At 42.7% G+C, this 18,798-nt stretch overlaps 1 protein-coding gene across 15 annotated transcripts in view; it reads left to right on the forward strand.

The window, feature by feature from the left end:
* Nucleotides 1-18,798, forward strand: part of DHTKD1 (dehydrogenase E1 and transketolase domain containing 1) — a 44,292-nt gene that overhangs the window by 12,678 nt on the left and 12,816 nt on the right. For 7 of the 15 annotated variants that reach the window (XR_015139909.1, XR_015139906.1, XR_015139905.1 and 4 more), the window contains 7 exons: nt 2,455-2,724; nt 11,363-11,534; nt 12,727-12,925; nt 15,005-15,317; nt 16,541-16,625; nt 17,105-17,244; nt 18,365-18,515. Coding sequence is in view for 8 of the 15 variants with exons in the window: in XM_086334926.1 (XP_086191052.1) it covers nt 2,455-2,724; nt 11,363-11,534; nt 12,727-12,925; nt 15,005-15,317; nt 16,541-16,625; nt 17,105-17,244; nt 18,365-18,515 (1,330 nt within the window). In the remaining 7 variants the exon portion in view is untranslated. Of the gene's footprint in view, nt 1-617; nt 758-2,454; nt 2,725-11,362; nt 11,535-12,726; nt 12,926-15,004; nt 15,318-16,540; nt 16,626-17,104; nt 17,245-18,364; nt 18,516-18,798 lie in introns of those variants that run through there. The other 8 variants (XR_015139907.1, XR_015139908.1, XM_086334924.1 and 5 more) reach the window with 6 other exon arrangements.

The raw sequence follows: 18,798 nt of genomic DNA on the forward strand, positions 1-18,798 counted from the left end.
TGAAAGTGAAAGAGGAGAGTGAAAAAGCTGGCTTGAACCTAAACATTCAAAAAACTAAGATCATGGCATCTAGTCCCATCACTTCATGGCAAATAGATGGGAAAACAATGGAAACAGTGACAGACTTTATTGTTTTGGGCTCCAAAGTCACTGCAGATGGTGACTGCAGCCATGAGATTAAAAGACCCTTGCTCCTTGGAATAAAAATTATGATCGACCTAGACAGCATATGAAAAAGCAGAGACATTACTTTGCCAACAAAGGTCTGTCTAATCGAAGCTATGGTTTTTCCAGTAGTCATAGATGGATGTGAGAGTTGGACCTTAAAGAAAGCTGAGCGCCGAAGAATTGATGGTTTTGAACTGTGGTGTTGGAGAAGACTCTTGAGAGTCCCTTGGACTGCAAGGAGATCAAAGCAGTTAATCCTAAAGGAAGTCAGTCCTGAATATTCATTGGAAGGACTGATGCTGAAGCTGAAGCTCCAACACTCTGGCCAGCTGATGTGAAGAACTGACTCATTGGTAAAGACCCTGATGCCGGGAAAGATTGAAGGCAAGAGGAGAAGGGGCCAACAGAGGATGAGGTGGTGGGATGGCATCACTGACTCGATGGACACGATTTGAGCAAGCTTCAGGAGTTGGTGATGGACAGGGAAGCCTGGCATGCTGCAGTCAATGGGTCGCTAAGAGTCAGATACAACTGAGCGACTGAACTGAACTGAAGTGAAGCTTGTGAAAATCACATTTCTTCCTATCCTGTGAGTTTGTATGTTCCTATTTGCAGTGAGGGCAATAAGAAGCTTTTGGGTCATTTAAACCATTTGGCCAATTGAGCATAACATACCGTCCTTGGTAGATAGTTTGATTTGAGACCCAGCTTTGTAACCAAGAATCTTTTAACCTTTGTAGCCAAGTAATTTTTCTTGCTCATCCTTTTTTTTTTTTTTTTAATTCTCAAACTCCTAATTTATCCCTCCTCTTCCTCTTTAGTAACCATAAGATTGTTTTCTATGTCTGTGCATCTGTTTCTGTTTTGTAAATAAGTTCTCCTTTTTTTTGTGTCTGCATTGCTCAACTTGTGGGATTTTAGTTACCCGACAAGAGATTGAGCCTAGGCCATCGGGAGTGAAAGTGCAGAATCCTAACCACTGGACCACCAGGGATTTCCTATATCATTTCTTTAGATTGCACACACAAGTCTTTCGTCATTTTCTGTCTGATTTACCTCACTTAGTATGATAATCTCTAGGTCTATCCATGTTGCTGTGAATGGCATTATTTCATTCTATTTTGTGGCTGAGTACTGAGCGACTTCACTTTCACTTTTCACTTCTCATGCATTGGAGAAGGAAATGGCAACCCACTTCAGTGTTCTTGCCTGGAGAATCCCAGGGATGGTGGAGCCTGGTGGGCTGCCGTCTATGGGGTCGCACAGAGTCGGACACGACTGAAGTGACTTAGGAGCAGCAGTATTCCATTATATACATACCATATTTTCTTTATCCATTGTCCATCAATGGACACTTAGGTCCTTTCCATGTGTTGGGTATTGTAAATAGTGCTGCTGGTGGACCCTGGGGTGCTTGTACTAATTAGAGTTTTATATGACGGATATATGCCCAGGAGTGGATTGCTGGGTTGTATGGCAACTGTATTTTTAGTCTTTTAGCTTGTTCATTTTTAAAATAGATAGTAACATCTATCTCATAGAAAAGGATGAAAATGAGGTGACAGAATGTATGCAGAGAAGTCCTTTGAAAATCGTGAAATATAGTTTCTTTTTTTAATTTTAAAAATCAATGATTTATTTATCAATTACTCATTATATATTGTAAAGAGAACATATTTAGAATCTTTAATAGCACTTTGTTACTTTTCATGTTCAAAATATCCATACATTTTTCACAATTTTGAAACTAAAATGGTATCAGAACTTACATAGATGCTACAACCCGAGAATCGCAAAATAGTGTCTTAGATGTCACTTGAGCTAAGTAGTGGATGTCATCCTGTGACTAAATGGGATGAAGTTCTTATTTTCCTTTAATTATAAAAGTTATAAGAATAATTCTTGTTAGCAATTAATGTATTTATATACTTGAATAATTCAATAACTCAAATAATAGCAAGTATTCCTGTTAATTTAACAAGAATACTAGTTCTTTTGGAAAAGGCATTCTAACAAGTGCATTTAAGAAAAAAATTTTGCTTATGGCAAGGCAGAGGTATCTTACTGTCTGCATCATGCTGGACTTGTCTTAACGTGTTAGAACTTCATTTGATGATAAACATCTCCAAATAGCTCCGTGCATTCTAGCAGTTACAAGTGTGTGCTTATCTTTAAATAATGCATGGTCACAATATATATACAACATGTGCATAAAGTTTTTTTTAGATTGTGTGATTTAAACAAACCACCTCTTCCCATTTATTCTTGTGTGTTTACTCGGCTTAGCTGATGTTCCGTAAAATGCAAGGCTTAAGTGAATTTCCAGAAAACGTTTCAGCCGTTGGCGATGTCCTGTCTCACCTAACGTCCTCGGTTGACCTGGACTTCGGTGCGCACCATCCCCTCCATGTGACTATGCTGCCCAACCCCTCGCACCTGGAAGCCGTGAACCCTGTGGCAGTCGGGAAGACTCGGGGCAGGCAGCAGTCCAGGCAGGATGGGGACTACTCCCTGGACAGTTCAGCTCAGCCTGGGGACAAAGTCATCTGCTTACAGGTACTGGGAGCTTCAGGAAGTAAGGCCAGAGGTTGGGAATACTGGGAAGAAAGAGTGTCTAATTTGGTAGTTGTCATCGCAGTCTGAATGGGGGTTGAAAAAGAATTTCCAGAGTACTGCAGAAAGGAGTGAGTTTATTAAGATCAAAGAGCAGAGACAATGTGGGCACTGGGAACAGGGCTGGCCGGCACCTCCTGGCAGACCAGGGAGAGCCAATAGGACACTGTTAGAACAGCCAGCTGGCTCAGCCAGCTTTTGTGGCTTAGCTGCAGAAGGCAATGGCACCCCACTCCAGTACTCTTGCCTGGAAAATCCCATGGACGGAGGAGCCTGGTGGGCTGCAGTCCGTGGGGTCGAGAAGAGTCAGACATGACTGAGTGACTTCACTTTCACTTTTCACTTTCATGCATTGGAGAAGGAAATGGCAACCCACTCCAGTGTTCTTGCCTGGAGAATCCTAGGGATGGGGGAGCCTGGTGAGCTGCTGTCTCTGGGGTTGCACAGAGTCGGACACGACTGAAGCGACTTAGCAGCTTAGCAGCAGCAGCAGCAGCAGTCAATTTTTATAGCCTCAAGACAAAGAAAATTCCTGCTGGAAGGGTGGTATTAGGTGATCGGTTGCTGCTGCTGCTAAGTCACTTCAGTCGTGTCCGACTCTGTGAGACCCTGTAGGTGGCAGCCCACCAGGCTCTGCTGTCCCTGGGATTCTCCAGGCAAGAACACTGGAGTGGGTTGCCATTTCCTTCTCCAGTGCATAAAAGTGAAAAGTAAAAGTGAAGTCACTCAGTCGTGTCTGACTCTTAGGGCGCTATAATAGGGTGAGCATGGGGTGGGCATTTTTACCTAATTTGGGGTCAGGAAGCTTGTTGGTGATGATCAGGGGGGCTTTTGGCAATGGTTACAAAGGGGCTCAGTCAGCTTCAGAGGTGACCTTGGCTCTGGACTCAGTGTCTGTGGCCTTGGGTTAGGATTCCGCAGTCGTCATGACAGGAGACAGCACATGTTCCAGACGAAACTAAGATGAACTTTTGGGAAAAGATTTGGGGGTTGTTTTATAAATTCATAGCAGATGTGAATATCTGCTCACCAGTAATCTCAAGGCAACTGACTGTTTTATTTTTTGACTGATCTTTTTAAAAATAATTTTTTTAGCTAATTAAAAATATATTTATTTCTATTTATTTATTTGGCTGTGCCGGGTCATATTACAGCATGTGGAATCTAGTTCCCTGATCAGGGATCGAACCCAGGCCCCCCAGCTTTGGGAGCACAGAGTCTTAGCCACTGGACCACCAGGGAAGTCCCTAGTTAATTTTTTTTATTGGAGTATAGTTGATTTACAACGTTGTGTTAGTTTCTGCTGTTCAGCAAAGTCAGTCAGTTACACATGTACATATATTTACTTTTTTAAAAAGATTCTATTCTCATGTAGATCATCGCAAAGTATTGAATAGTTTCCTGTGCTATACAGTAAGTTCTTATTAGTTACCTACTTTATATCTAGTGGTGTGTGTATGTCAATCCTGATCTCCCAATTTATCCCCCCCAATTTATCTAAAGGCAACTGACTTTAGATGAAGGTCTTCACTGTATTTTTCCTTTCTTGAGTTATGAATCAATTAAGGGAGTATGGACTGACATAGCTGCTACTACTAAGAGGACAAATGTCATTACTTCTATGAAACTGTGACCCTCATGGAAACCACACAGTATTTGTCTATCTAACAAGACTGCAAGAGTCTGGATTTATTTTGCTTGCTTGTTTGTTTGCTTTGAAATGAAAGTCTTTGGCATTAAGGCAAACAAGACAAATGATTAGTGTATTACTTCCTCTGCCCCCCTAGAGCTTCCCTGGTGGCTCAGACGGTAAAGCGTCTGCCTGCAATGCGGGAAACCCGGGTTCGATTCCTGGGTCAGAAGATCCCCTGGAGAAGGAAATGGCAATCCACTCCAGCACTCTTGCCTGGAAAATCCCACGGACGGAGGAGCCTGATAGGCTACAGTCCATGGGGTCCCAAAGAGTCGGACACGACTAAGCAACTTCACTTTCACTTTCCTCTGCCCCCCACCTTTGATAACCCAACAGGTATATTTTAGAGGTGTAGATTGTGGGTCACGTTTTTCTTCTACAAGTACTCATTTAATATGAAACCTTTAATGCCTAGAGGATAATTAATCCTGGATATCAATAACTGGGTCTTTACACCCAGTGAAAACAGTTAAATCTACAAGGCAGTAGAATATTAGTCTACATATACAAATAACTGGGGGCTTCTCAGGTGGCACTAGTGGTAAAGAATCTGACTGTCAATGCAGGAGACATAACAGATGCAAGTTCGATCTCTGAGTCAGGAAGATGCCCTAGGGGAGGGCATGGCAACCCACTCCAGTATGCATGCCTAGAGAATCCCATGGACAGAGGAGGCTGGCCAGCTATGGTCCATAAGGTTGCAAAGAGTCAGACACAGCTGAATCCATTAAGCATGCAAAAATAACTACATTATCTTATTGTTAATTTTCCATGGGCCAGAAACTTTTAGTAAATAAATTGTCAGGTAAGCACATGTGAATTTGATTATGATATAGCATTTCTAATTAGAAATCTTCACATTGTTAGCCATACATTCTCTTCACCTTTCACTTGAATTCGTGAGACTCTAAAATAGTTCAGTTATTCCTTTTCCCAGTACATTAAGCTGATGTTAGGACTGATTTCTGAAGTAAGAGGTGAAAGTGGCATGTTCTTTAAACTGATGAGAAACTGCCCTCTTCTGTCTACTTCATGTTCCCCAAACATTTTACCCTGCTGTGTCTGCCTGTGTCTTGCCTCATTCAAGTTCAACATTCTAATTTATTGTGGAAACCTGAAATCTGGAGTCTATAAAATCATTCTGGGTGAGACTATAGATGCTACTTTTGCTGTCTGTCATTCATCTTAATCCTGGACCTGGTGGGATTGTGTTGTCATTTGTTATCGGCTGTGTATTTGATTGAGTGGTTTCTGCTGCCTCCAGAATTCCTTGGGGCTTATGGACCTGACTCCTTAAAGCCTTATGAGCAATAGTGGAGTTTTTGGAGCTTCCCTTGTAGCTCAGTTGGTAAAGAATCTGCCTGCAATGCAGGAGACCTGGTTTCAATTCCTGGGTTGGGAAGATCCCCTGGAGAAGGGAATGGCAACCCACTCCAGTATTCTTGCCTGGAGAATCCCATGGACAGAGGAGCCTTGCAGGCTACAGTTTGTGGGGTCGCAAAAGTAGGAAGTCAAGAAACACCTGGAGTAACAGGCAAATTTGGCCTTGGAATACGGAATGAAGCAGGGCAAAGACTGATAGAGTTTCGCCAAGAAAATGCACTGGTCATAACAAACACCCTCTTCCAGCAACACAAGAGAAGACTCTACACATGGACGTCACCAGATGGTCAGCACCGAAATCAGATTGATTATATTCTTTGCAGCCAAAGATGGAGAAGCTCTATACAGTCAGCAAAAACAAGACCAGGAGCTGACTGTGGCTCAGACCATGAACTCCTTATTGACAAATTCAGACTTAAACTGAAGAAAGTAGGGAAAACCACTAGACCATTCAGGTATGACCTAAATCAAATGCCTTATGATTATACAGTGGAAGTGAGAAATAGATTTAAGGGCCTAGATCTGATAGATAGAGTGCCTGATGAACTATGGAATGAGGTTCATGACATTGTACAGGAGACAGGGATCAAGACCATTCCCATGGAAAAGAAATGCAAAAAAGCAAAATGGCTGTCTGGGGAGGCCTTACAAATAGCTGTGAAAAGAAGAGAAACGAAAAGCAAAAGAGAAAAGGAAAGATATAAACATCTGAATGCAGAGTTCCAAAGAATAGCAAGAAGAGCTAAGAAAGCCTTCTTCAGCGATCAATGCAAAGAAATAGAGGAAAACAACAGAATGGGAAAGACTAGGGATCTCTTCAAGAAAATCAGAGATACCAAAGGAACATTTCATGCAAAGATGGGCTCGATAAAGGACAGAAATGGTATGGACCTAACAGAAGCAGAAGATATTAAGAAGAGATGGCAAGAATACACAGAAGAACTGTACAAAAAAGATCTTCACGACCCAGATAATCACAATGGTGTGATCACTGACCTAGAGCCAGACATCCTGGAATGTGTAGTCAAGTGGGCCTTAGAAAGCATCACTACGAACAAAGCTAGTGGAGGTGATGGAATTCCAGTTGAGCTATTCCAAATCCTGAAAGATGATGCTGTGAAAGTGCTGCACTCAATATGCCAGCAAATTTGGAAAACTCAGCTGTGGCCACAGGACTGGAAAAGCTCAGTTTTCATTCCAATCCCAAAGAAAGGCAATGCCAAAGAATGCTCAAACTACCGCACAATTGCACTCATCTCACACGCTAGTAAAGTAATGCTCAAAATTCTCCAAGCCAGGCTTCAGCAATATGTGAACCGTGAACTTCCTGATGTTCAAGCTGGTTTTAGAAAAGGCAGAGGAACCAGAGATCAAATTGCCAACATCCACTGGATCATGGAGAAAGCAAGAGAGTTCCAAAAATCATCTATTTCTGTTTTATTGACTATTCCAAAGCCTTTGACTGTGTGGATCACAATAAACTGTGAAAAATTCTGAAAGAGATGGGAATACCAGACCACCTGATCTGCCTCTTGAGAAATTTGTATGCAGGTCAGGAAGCAACAGTTAGAACTGGACATGGAACAACAGACTGGTTCCAAATAGGAAAAGGAGTTCGTCAAGGCTGTATATTGTCACCCTGTTTATTTAACTTATATGCAGAGTACATCATGGGAAACGCTGGACTGGAAGAAACACAAGCTGGAATCAAGATTGCTGGGAGAAATATCAATAACCTCAGATATGCAGATGACACCACCCTTATGGCAGAAAGTGAAGAGGAACTCGAAAGCCTCTTGATGAAAGTGAAACTGGAGAGTGAAAAAGTTGGCTTAAAGCTCAACATTCAGAAAACGAAGATCATGGCATCCGGTCCCACCACTTCATGGGCAATAGATGGGGAAACAGTGTCAGACTTCATTTTTCTGGGCTCCAAAATCACTGCAGATGGTGACTGCAGCCATGAAATTAAAAGATGCTTACTCCTTGGAAGGAAAGTTATGACCAGCCTAAAGAGCATATTCAAAGTAGAGACATTACTTTGCCAACAAAGGTTCGTCTAGTCAAGGCTATGGTTTTTCCTGTGGTCATGTATGGATGTGAGAGTTGGACTGTGAAGAAGGCTGAGCACTGAAGAATTGATGCTTTTGAACTGTGGTGTTGGAGAAGACTGTTGAGGGTCCCTTGGACTGCAAGGAGATCCAACCAGTCCATTCTGAAGGAGATCAGCCCTGGGATTTCTTGGGAAGGAATGATGCTAAAGCTGAAACTCCAGTCCTTTGGCCACCTCATGCGAAGAGTTGACTCATTGGAAAAGACTCTGATGCTGGGAGGGATTGGGGGCCGGAGGAGAAGGGGACAACAGAGGATGAGATGGCTGGATGGCCTCACTGACTCGATGGACGTGAGTCTGAGTGAACTCCGGGAGTTGGTGATGGACAGGGAGGCCTGGCATGCTGCGATTCATGGTGTCGCAAAGAGTTGGATATGACTGAGCAACTGATCTGATCTGATCTACAGGAAGGTGTGGGCTGGAGAGTTCACCAAGGAAAGCGGGGATTCCTTTCTTAACTAAAATGTTCTACTTGTATATACAAATTACCCTTTTAAGGACATTTTCACTGTCTTTAAAAAAGTTACCTTCCAAGGATTCTTTGTTCATTCGTATTTAAGTCTTTTATTTCTGCTATTAATTAAGGCCACAGTGGTTACCATATCAGATTAATTACAATGGACTGGTTCAAAATTGGGAAAGGAGTATGTCAATGTTGTATATTGTCACCCTGAATATTTAACTTATATGCAGAGTACATCGTGCAAAATGCCAGGCTGGATAACTCACAAGCTGGAATCAAGATTGCTGGGAGAGATATCAACAACCTCAGGTATGCAGATGATAACCACTTTAATGGCAGAAAGTGAAGAGGCTCTAAAATGCCTCTTGATGAAGATGAAAGAGGAGAGAGAAAAATCTGGCTTAAAACTCAACATTAAAAAAACAAAGATCATAGCATCTCGTCCTGTCACTTCATGGCAAATAGATGGGAGAAAAAGTGGAAACAGTGTCATATTTCATATTCTTGGTTTCCAGAATTAATGTGGACAGTGACTGCAGTCACGAGATTAAAAGACTTTTGCTCCGTGAAGAAAAACTATGACAAACCTAGACAGCATATTAAAAAGCAGAGACATCACTTTGCTGAGAAAGTTCTGTGTAGTCAAAGCTATGGTTTTTCCAGTAGTCATGTATGGATGTCAGAGTTGGACCATAAAGAAGGCTGAACACCGAAGAATTGATGCTTTTGAGTTGTGGTGCTGAAGAAGACTCTTGAGAATCCCATGGACTGCAAGATCAAACCAGTCATTTCTAAAGGAAATCAACCCTGAATATTCTTTGGAAGGACTGGTGCTGAAGCTGAACCTCCAGTACTTCGGCCACGTGATGCAAGGAGCTGACTCATTGGAAAAGACCCTGATGCTGGGAAAGATTGAGGGCAGGAGGAGAAGGGGACGACAGAGGATGAGGCAGTTGGATGGCATCACCAATTCAATAGACATGAGTTTGAGCAAACTCGGGGAGACAGTGAAGGACAGGGAAGCCTGGCATGCTGCAGTCCATGGGGTCACAAAGAGTTGGACAGGACTTAGCGACTGAACAAATTAATTAACTTTTTTTGCCACACGAAGAGGCTTTTGGGATCTTAGCTTCCCCATCTAAGGGATTGAACCCAGGCCTCGGTAGTGAAAGCACTGAGTCCTAACCACTGGACCGCCATGTAATTCCCCATATCAGGTCATTTTACCCTTTTTTTTAGATCATGTTATTCTTTTGTTGAGCATTTTGTTTGTTTATTTGTTTTTTTCTTTTTTGTTTTATCAAAACTCCCTTTATTTTTTTTTAATTATCAAAGATTGTAATTTTACAGTATTGAGAAATATAGAACAAAATACAATTATTGGAGGATAATTGCTCTACAATATTGTATTGACCTCTCCCACTCATCAACACAAATCAGTGACAGGTATACATACATATGTTCCCTCCCTCCTGAACCCCCCCGCCCCATCTCCCACGCCTCTAGCTTGTCAGAGAACACTGGGTTGAGCTCCCTGTTTCATACAGTAAATTCTCACTTGCTATCTATTTTACATATGGTAATGTATATGTTTCCATGCTATTCTCTCCAATTATCCCTTATTTTTTTACTTAATAACTTTTAAATTAAAATACATTTATTATATAACATTACATAAACTTTATATGTACAACATACACCTTATTGATATAATAGCCTTCTATATAGCATGAAGTCAGTGGCACCCATACTTTCCCCTAGGATCTACAATTCCCCCATTATTTGCTTTCAAGTTTTCCAAAAAGAATTGACTCCCCTTTCTACCACCTTCCATTTCCCAGTTTTTTTTAAGTTGTTTATTGAAGTGTAGTTGATTTACAGTATTGTGTTAATTTCTGCAATATAGCAAAGTGAGTTATTTATACACATATATATACATTCTTTTAAAAATTCTTTTCCATTCTGGTTTATTACAGGATGTTGAATATAGTTCCCTGTGCTCTACAGTAGGACCTTGTCAGGTCTTGTGCTATCATGATCTAGTAGATTTCGAAAGTTTTGGAAGAAGAGCACTTTTCAGAGATTCTCTTAAAACAGTATTTTGCCCTTTCCTCAAAGCCTCCTTTCATTTGTGTATGATATGCTCCTCGCCCCCCACCCCCCATCTTTGCTGTCAATCATTCTCTTTTATGTTCACAGTGGTGTCCAACACACCTAGCGGGGAGGAGGTGATGTGAGCGACACCCTCTCATTTTGGGGGAAATCTGACTGGGGAAGAGTGAGGGTTCGAAGTTATTTTGTTCCTTGCGTCTTGCAGGCCACTTTCATGACTGCTTTCCTAGAGCTGATTCTCCTGCGTTTCCCATCACCCTACCTTCTCTGGTGCTGCTGTGCACACTGCCATGTTGATGGGGATGCAAGAGGCCAGGGGTACAGGTGATGATGTAGGGTGGAAGGAATAGGTCAGCTGGTCTTAGCTGCAAGAGGAAAAGGGCTGATTCAGCATCATTGAGAGCTGCTTTAGGAACTTCTATAATGAGCAGATTTTTAGGAGGGGAGGGAGCAGCTTTTTATAAACAGAGGTACAGGGACAGGGCTTCCCTGGTGGCTCAGTGGTAAAGGATCTGCCGGCCAATGCAGGAGCCATAGCAGATGCAGGTTCAATCCCTGGGTCAGGAAGATCCCCTGGAGCAGGAAATGGCGACATACTCCAGTATTCTTGCCTGGGAAATCCCATGGACAGAGGAGCCTGGTGGGCTACAGTCTACAGGGTCACAGAGAGTCGGACACAACTGAGCATGCACGTGGCATGTGGCAACCAGGGAGTGCTGAGAGCATGGTTGTTTTTTGTTGCTGTTACTAGTAGGTTACTAAACCTAAATGTCTCCACCGCTTACGTTCATTTTCTTATCTCTCCCCCATGATCTAGGTTCATGGTGATGCTTCTTTCTGTGGTCAAGGGATTGTTCCTGAAACATTTACGCTCTCTAATCTCCCGCATTTCAGAATTGGTGGGAGTGTCCATTTGATTGTCAATAACCAGCTGGGTTACACCACTCCTGCAGAAAGAGGAAGGTCTTCCTTATACTGTAGTGACATCGGTATGTAACCCAGGGAAGAGCTGATGTTGAGTCAAATAAGGCATTCCTAGAGAAACTTCTATTATAGTTCACTCAGAAGAGGGAACCTCACTGCTGGTCCCATTTTAATTTTGGGATTAGATATGGTGAGTGGTCACCAACAGTGTTGTTAATATTCCTTTCAAAGTCCGAGTGTGATCTTTCAATCCCAGGAAATAAGACAAGAATAGAACTTAGAGGGTCCCATCTCAAATTTCTGATGTATCCAGTTGAATGATCTGGTATAATCCAGAGATCAACACAGTTAGTACAACTGGAGTAATTGTCTTTAGATATTCAGAGTACCCAAGACCACAGTCAAAAAGGATGTGTTCAACCGGTAAATCTGGCCAGAGGGTCTGGTTGGAAATCAGATATGAAGAAGCAAAGGCGTCCTATTTTAACCTGTGGAAATTGACAATATTAAAAGAAACACAGGGCTTCTTATTATTCATTCCCTATTTCATAGAGTTGGGAGAACTGTCAGATGGTGAGAACTGTACTGTTTTTACATCCAGAGCCCGGCCTGGTTGCCATTTGGGACTATCTATGTGAATTTTTTGTGATTAGTTAGAGATTTTGAAAATTCATTCTCAACCAACTCTTTGAAGAAATCCTTTTTTTTCCCCTTAGGCTACATCTTTTAAAGACCCTTTTATGTCAGGAGGAAAGATAATAGTCATAATGATAATAACACACACACATCCGTTATTAGGTACCAGGCTGTTAAGCACTTTGTATGCATTAACTCACTGATGCTTTAGGACCTCACTGGGAGATAGGAGCATTATTCCAGTGTCCCAGATTAGGAGACTGGAATTCATGACTTTACCAGGATCACACAGACACAAATACTGGGTCTGAAACTCTTTCTTGTCAGCTGGCCTCCAAAGTGAAGGTTCTTTTTTTTTTTTTTTTTGGTGGTGGCTGGGGAGGTGTTGCACTGTATGACTTGTAGGATCTCAGTTCCCTGACCAGGGATTGAACCTGGCCTTGGCAGTGAAAGCCCAGAATCCTAACCACTAGGCTTCCAAGGAAATCCCAAAGTGCAGGTTCTTAACACCCAAGCCAAACTACCCCTACAATGTGGGCTGTCTCCCCAGGCGGGCAACAGGATTTGCGGGTAGGTTCATGGGGTGACTGGCTGGCTTCATTTCTGTCTTCTCTGCCTCAGGGAAGCTGGTGGGCTGCGCCATCATCCATGTCAATGGAGACAGCCCAGAGGAAGTGGTGCGGGCCACACAACTGGCGTTCGAATACCAGCGCCAGTTCCGGAAAGATGTGATTGTTGACTTGTTGTGCTACAGGCAGTGGGGCCACAATGAGCTGGATGAGCCCTTCTTCACCAACCCGGGCATGTACCAGATCATCAGGTACGAGGCTGAGCCATCATGTGCCCTCTCCCCTGCAGTGCTCACATTAATATTTGTATTAGACTCACTTCAGGAAGGTGACCAGCTTTCCCAGTGTGCCTGGGACGTGACAGTCTCAGTGCTCAAACTGGGAGAGCCCTGGGCACACTGGGATGATCACCCTGCGGGTCACAGGAAAGCTCCCCATGTTTTTCCAACTCTACATGTCTCCTCAGTGAAGAGACAAAGGGAAGCTTAACAGCCTCACTTAGCAGGTGGGAGGAATGAACAGCCAGGTCTTGCTGCCGCTGCTGCTAAGTCGCTTCAGTCGTGTCCGACTCTGTGCGACCCCATAGACAGCAGCCCACCAGGCTCCCCCATCCCTGGGATTCTCCAGGCAAGAACACTGGAGTGGGTTGCCATTTCCTTCTCCAATGCAGGAAAGTGAAAAGTGAAAGTGAAGTCGCTCAGTCGTGTCCCACTGTTAGCGACCCCATGGACTGCAGCCTACCAGGCTCCTCCATCCATGGGATTTTCTAGGCAAGAGTACTGGAGTGGGGTGCCATTGCCTTCTCCGATGCATGAAAGTGAAAAGTGAAAGTGAAGCCGCTCAGTCGTGTCCGACTCTTTGTGACCCCATGGACTGCAGCCTACCAGGCTCCTCCATCCATGGGATTTTCTAGGCAAGAGTACTGGAGTGGGGTGCCATTGCCTTCTCCGAGCCAGGTCTTGAGTTTTACCTTTTTAGATGCTAGAAAGTAAAACAGATCCCTCTTTCCTACTTGATTTCCTCATAGACATAAATTAAAGCAGAGGAATAAACTTGGTGACATTTTATGGGCCTTTCTGGTCATAGGTAGCAGACTGCCCTTGGAGGAACAAATCTGAGTTCTCCATTGAGCTTTTTTTTTTTAAATCACCCAGTTTTCTTTTTTCCTTTTCTTTTGGCTGCACTGGTCTTTCTTGCAACCCACAGGCTTTTCTTGTTGCAACACAAGGGGTCTCTAGTTTCCCCGTGGCATGTTGAATCTTGGTTCCTAGACCAGGGATCGAACCCATGTCCCCTGCATTGGAAGGCGGATTCTCAACCACTGAACCACTGAGGAAGTCCGTCCATTTAGCTTTGAACTTAGCACCCGAATGATGTGACTCAGGACCCCAATTTTAAGAATATATCCTGTCTACCTTTCACTTTTTTTAAGGATTACAGTGGTCAATGTGACCAGACTTTGTCATGTAAAATATTATGGGAATGCAGAGCAGCAGCATGGTTATTTCTATTTTTGTAAAATCCAGATGCAGAATAGTTACAGGCTTATTCAAGCAACCTGAAACAGGTGTTGGCAAATTTGGTTCAAACTTTTTTAAGTAAAAGAATGCAGAATAAGTAGATAATGTAGGTCAGCCTCATAAATAACTGTCCAGAATTAACAATTGGTAAAAAACAAACAAGCAAAAAAAACTCCTCTACTCATTATTTCTACCTGACTGCAGACAGAAGCCTATAAAGATAAACTTGTTTTCTCTAGCTTGCCTGGAACAAGTGGTTACACACCATTACCTTTAAAAAACAAAGTTATTGGTGTGAAAGTCACATGACATAAAATAGATCTTTTTTTTTGGCTGCTTGGCATGGCATATGGGACCTTAGTTCCCTTACACCCCCTGCAATGGAAGCATGGAGTCTTAGCTGCTGGACTGACACAGAATTCCTTAAATGGACCATTTTTTTTTAACTTTTTATTTTATATTGGCATATAGCCAGTTAACAATGTTGTTAGTTTCATGTGCACAGCAAAAGGACTCAGCCATACATATATATGTATCCATTCTTCCCCAAACTCCTGTCCTATCCAGGCTGCCACATAACATTGAGCAGAATTCCATATGCTATATACTAGGTTAAAATGGACCATTTTAAAGTGAACGATTCAGTGTGAATTGTATTAATACAAGCACCTCCTCTGTCTAGTCCCAAAACATTTCCTGCATATATTTTTATAACAACGACACTTCAGAATACCTTTGATAATAACTGTGTCTGTCTCTTTTTGATTTTTACAAACATGATTGATTTTTGTTTCCCTCCTCCTTGGACAGAGCCCGGAAGAGCATCCCTGATACGTATGCAGAGTACCTTATGGCCAACGGACTCACAACCCAGGAGGAGGTGTCGGAAATCAAAGCCTCCTATTATGTGAAGTTAAATGGCCATTTGACTCATGCGGCCCACTACAGGCCCCCTGCCACGAGCCTGCAGGCCCACTGGCAAGGCTTGGTTCAGCCGGAAGCTTGTATTACCTCCTGGAACACAGGTGTGCCCCTTGACCTCCTGCAGTTTATTGGTAAGAAGTCTGTGGAGGTGCCTGAGGAGTTCCAGATACACAGTCACCTTCTGAAGATGCATGTGCAGGTGGGGAGCCCAGACACCCCCAGGCATTCTTTGTTCATCTCTCACAGCCAAGGAATTGGCGTTGGTCTGGTCTTGTTGGTTGGCTAATGTACTTGACAGATGTTTAATGTGAGTCATTAGTTTCTACAAACTGATCCTAGCTGAGTTTTGGTACAGACTGTCAATTAACTCAGATTTTGTCTACCTCTAACTTCTATTTTTCCTTCACTTAGTCATTCATTCATTCATTCATAATGTCTAGGGACTTCCCTGGTGGTCCAACGTGCCATGGTCCAATTTGCCTTCCAATGCAGGGGGTGGGGGTTCCCTCTCTGGTCAGAGAGCTAAGGTCCCACAGATCTCACTGCCAAAAAACCAGAATATAAACAACAGAAGCAATATTATAACAAATTCAATAAAGACCTAAAAAATTGTCCACATAAAAAAAATTTTTATTTTATTTTATTATTATTATTTTTTAAACCCAAACATGTCTTATACATTATATATACAGTTACTACATGCCCGTTATTAAAAACTCAGCCACACAGAAATGCCCATTTTGGTTTTTCTGAGCTGTGAGCAGAAGACACTTTCATTTTGGGTAGGTAGGGGGATGGCTTAAATAAAATGAATAAAAATCAATACACATAGTCCCCAAAAGTAACATTTGGATCCTTAAACATATTGAGGTTTTACCTATTGTCTTGTGTTAAGTATAAATTGACATACACTGCTCTGGTTTGCCTGCAACTTGGTGGTTTCCTGGAACATGGAACTTCCAGCTATAAAACTGGGAAAGCAAGGAGATACAGGCCTTCATCTTTCTTGAACTTGGATGAAGGCATGATGAACTCTGGATTATTTTTAAAACACTAGCTTGGTTTGTAAGTTTCTATTATAGGTGTAGAGACCATGAAAAATATCTGTGTACTCACCGTCCAACAGAAAGAATAGAAGATTACTTACACCATACACCCCCACTCTCCCCACTCAGCCAACTCCCTGATACCTCCTCTCATCCATCCGCCAGGTTAACCACTCACCTGAGTGCCTGTTTGTTTTGCCTGCTTTCAAACGTCATATACTTGCTGTCATTACTCTCATGTTATCTTCTGCTCCTCCTGTTGTATTTAATACTATGTTTTGGAGCCTTAACCATTGTTGCATTACATTTTTTGAACTCAGTGTGAAAAAGGATGTGAGCTCTTAAAAGTTTCTTTTCCCCTCCCCTTAAATTTTAGTCTCGAGTGGAGAAAGTGATGGATGGAACAAAGTTAGACTGGGCCACGGCAGAAGCTCTTGCGTTGGGCTCATTGCTTGCTGAAGGTACGACTTCTCTGTATAGCTGCACAGCGGATAGGGGATGCGTTATATGACATCTCTCATTCGTGATGCCTGCAGTTTTGAGTTACAGCTACCTTGTATCGTTTTTATTGACTAGAGAGGTTCTCGGACATGGTGACTCTTCTTACCTGAAAACACTGTTTAATCTTAGTATAAGTCATGTTAATAACCTTCATCAGCAAATAGACTATGGAAACACAGGATTCAGGCATGACTGTATTGGAAAGATATTTTCCCTAGTAATTGTAGGCCAAATGATGACTCTTCATTCTTAAACAATTCACTTTGACTACAGAGCTTTGAATATAGGACAGGTACATTTTAAGAAGGATAATCTATTATCTTAAGAGTGATTCTCAGAATGAGCTGGTGTATAAGAATTCAGGGTCATCAAGCCTTATTATCACTTAGGTTATTCATGGGAATCCGGATTTTTCTTTTCCCCTTCTTGCTTGCTTAAGGTTTTAATGTCCGTCTGAGTGGCCAAGATGTGGGCCGTGGAACTTTTAGCCAGAGGCACGCAATGGTTGTTTGCCAGAAGACAGATGACACTTATATCCCCCTGAACCATATGGACCCTAATCAAAAGGGGTTTCTAGAGGTAGGACATTTCATTATCTAGTGTAACACCCAGGTCAATGATCGTAGCTACAGACTTCTTAGCGATAGATGTTGGTAACATCTGAACTTTGGGTTCAGTACTTTTTGAAATAAGGGGATGCTAAATGGATAGACAGTGCAGGTTGATCCACTTGGAATGGAAGTAACAGACTAGCAAGTAGACTAGAGCTGTTTCACTCCAGCTACTTATCTGTATTCAGGTAAATGTCCAATGGATGTTCATTTTGTCAATCCAAAATTGACATTATAACCTGCTTGTTGCTGAATTCATTAAAATAAATCAAAGATGTGGATAATAGGCCAACATTTCTTGACAACTTAAAAAAAAAAACCTGACTTCCATAAGCTTATTTTATTCCCAAGGACTTAGCAGGCTTGATGAATTTATCTATTACCATGTATTTCCAGTCACTGAGTTAGATTCATTAGATTCAAGAGCAGAGCCTGGGTCTTTTCATTTTTGTTTCTCTAACAACTAGCATGGTGCCTGGCTGCTGCTAAGTCGCTTCAGTCGTGTCTGACTCTGTGCAACCCCATAGACGGCAGCCCACCAGGCTCCCCCATCCCTGGGATTCTCTAGGCAAGAACACTGGAGTGGGTTGCCATTTTCTTCTCCAGTGCATGAAAGTGAAAAGTCAAAGTGAAGTCACTCAGTTGTGTCTGACTCTTAGCGACCCCATGGACGGCAGCCCACCAGGCTCCTCCGTCCATGGGATTTTCCAGGCAAGAGGACTGGAGTGGGGTGCCATCGCCTTCTCCAGTGGTGCCTGGCACATGAAGTTTATTGAATTATCCTTTAAGGTACAATTAGTGGCGTATCATCTTTTTTCCCTACTCTAGCAATTTGTCTGAGAGCATGGGGTTTACTGATATTCAATATTTTAAAAAAATACACTTGTCCAAAGCAAGATTCCAGGGAATTACTTAAAGGACACGCAACTCGTATTTTGTTTAAATTAGTCTAAAATCCCCATCTTGATCAGTTATCTAGATTGGTGATCTAGATACCGAAATGTCTAGTATTTCCCCTACCCAATCAATGTCTTTTATTGATTTGTGATTTGATATATGATATCAGTTAACTTTGAATATTGCGCTAGGTCAGCAACAGCCCACTGTCGGAAGAGGCCGTCCTGGGATTTGAGTATGGGATGAGCATTGAGAGCCCTAACCTGCTGCCCCTCTGGGAGGCTCAGTTTGGCGATTTCTTCAATGGCGCCCAGATCATCTTTGACACGTTCATCTCTGGAGGTTGGTGTCTGGTGGACGCATCACACCAGCTGCATGGGTACAAGCGTATGGAATGGGGACATAGCTGTGGCCACAGCGTCCCTTGCCCCACTACCTGAGGGCCCATCCTGTCATCCACTGGGGCATAGCAGCTGTCATACAGTTCAATATGCTGTTGGGAAGAGCACGTAAGCCTCTGAGAGCAGAAAGGCTGTGTCTCCCGGGGAGCGTGCTTGGCTCTAGGGAATGGTGCCTATACTTGCCCCACTCCTAAGAGGTCTGATTTTCAGGTCTGCTCTTGGTG

The sequence above is a fragment of the Bos grunniens genome, chromosome 13 (assembly GCF_055505025.1).
Source record: "Bos grunniens cultivar Pamir isolate PY7600 chromosome 13, Bosgru_T2T1.0, whole genome shotgun sequence".
NCBI lineage: Eukaryota > Metazoa > Chordata > Mammalia > Artiodactyla > Bovidae > Bos > Bos grunniens.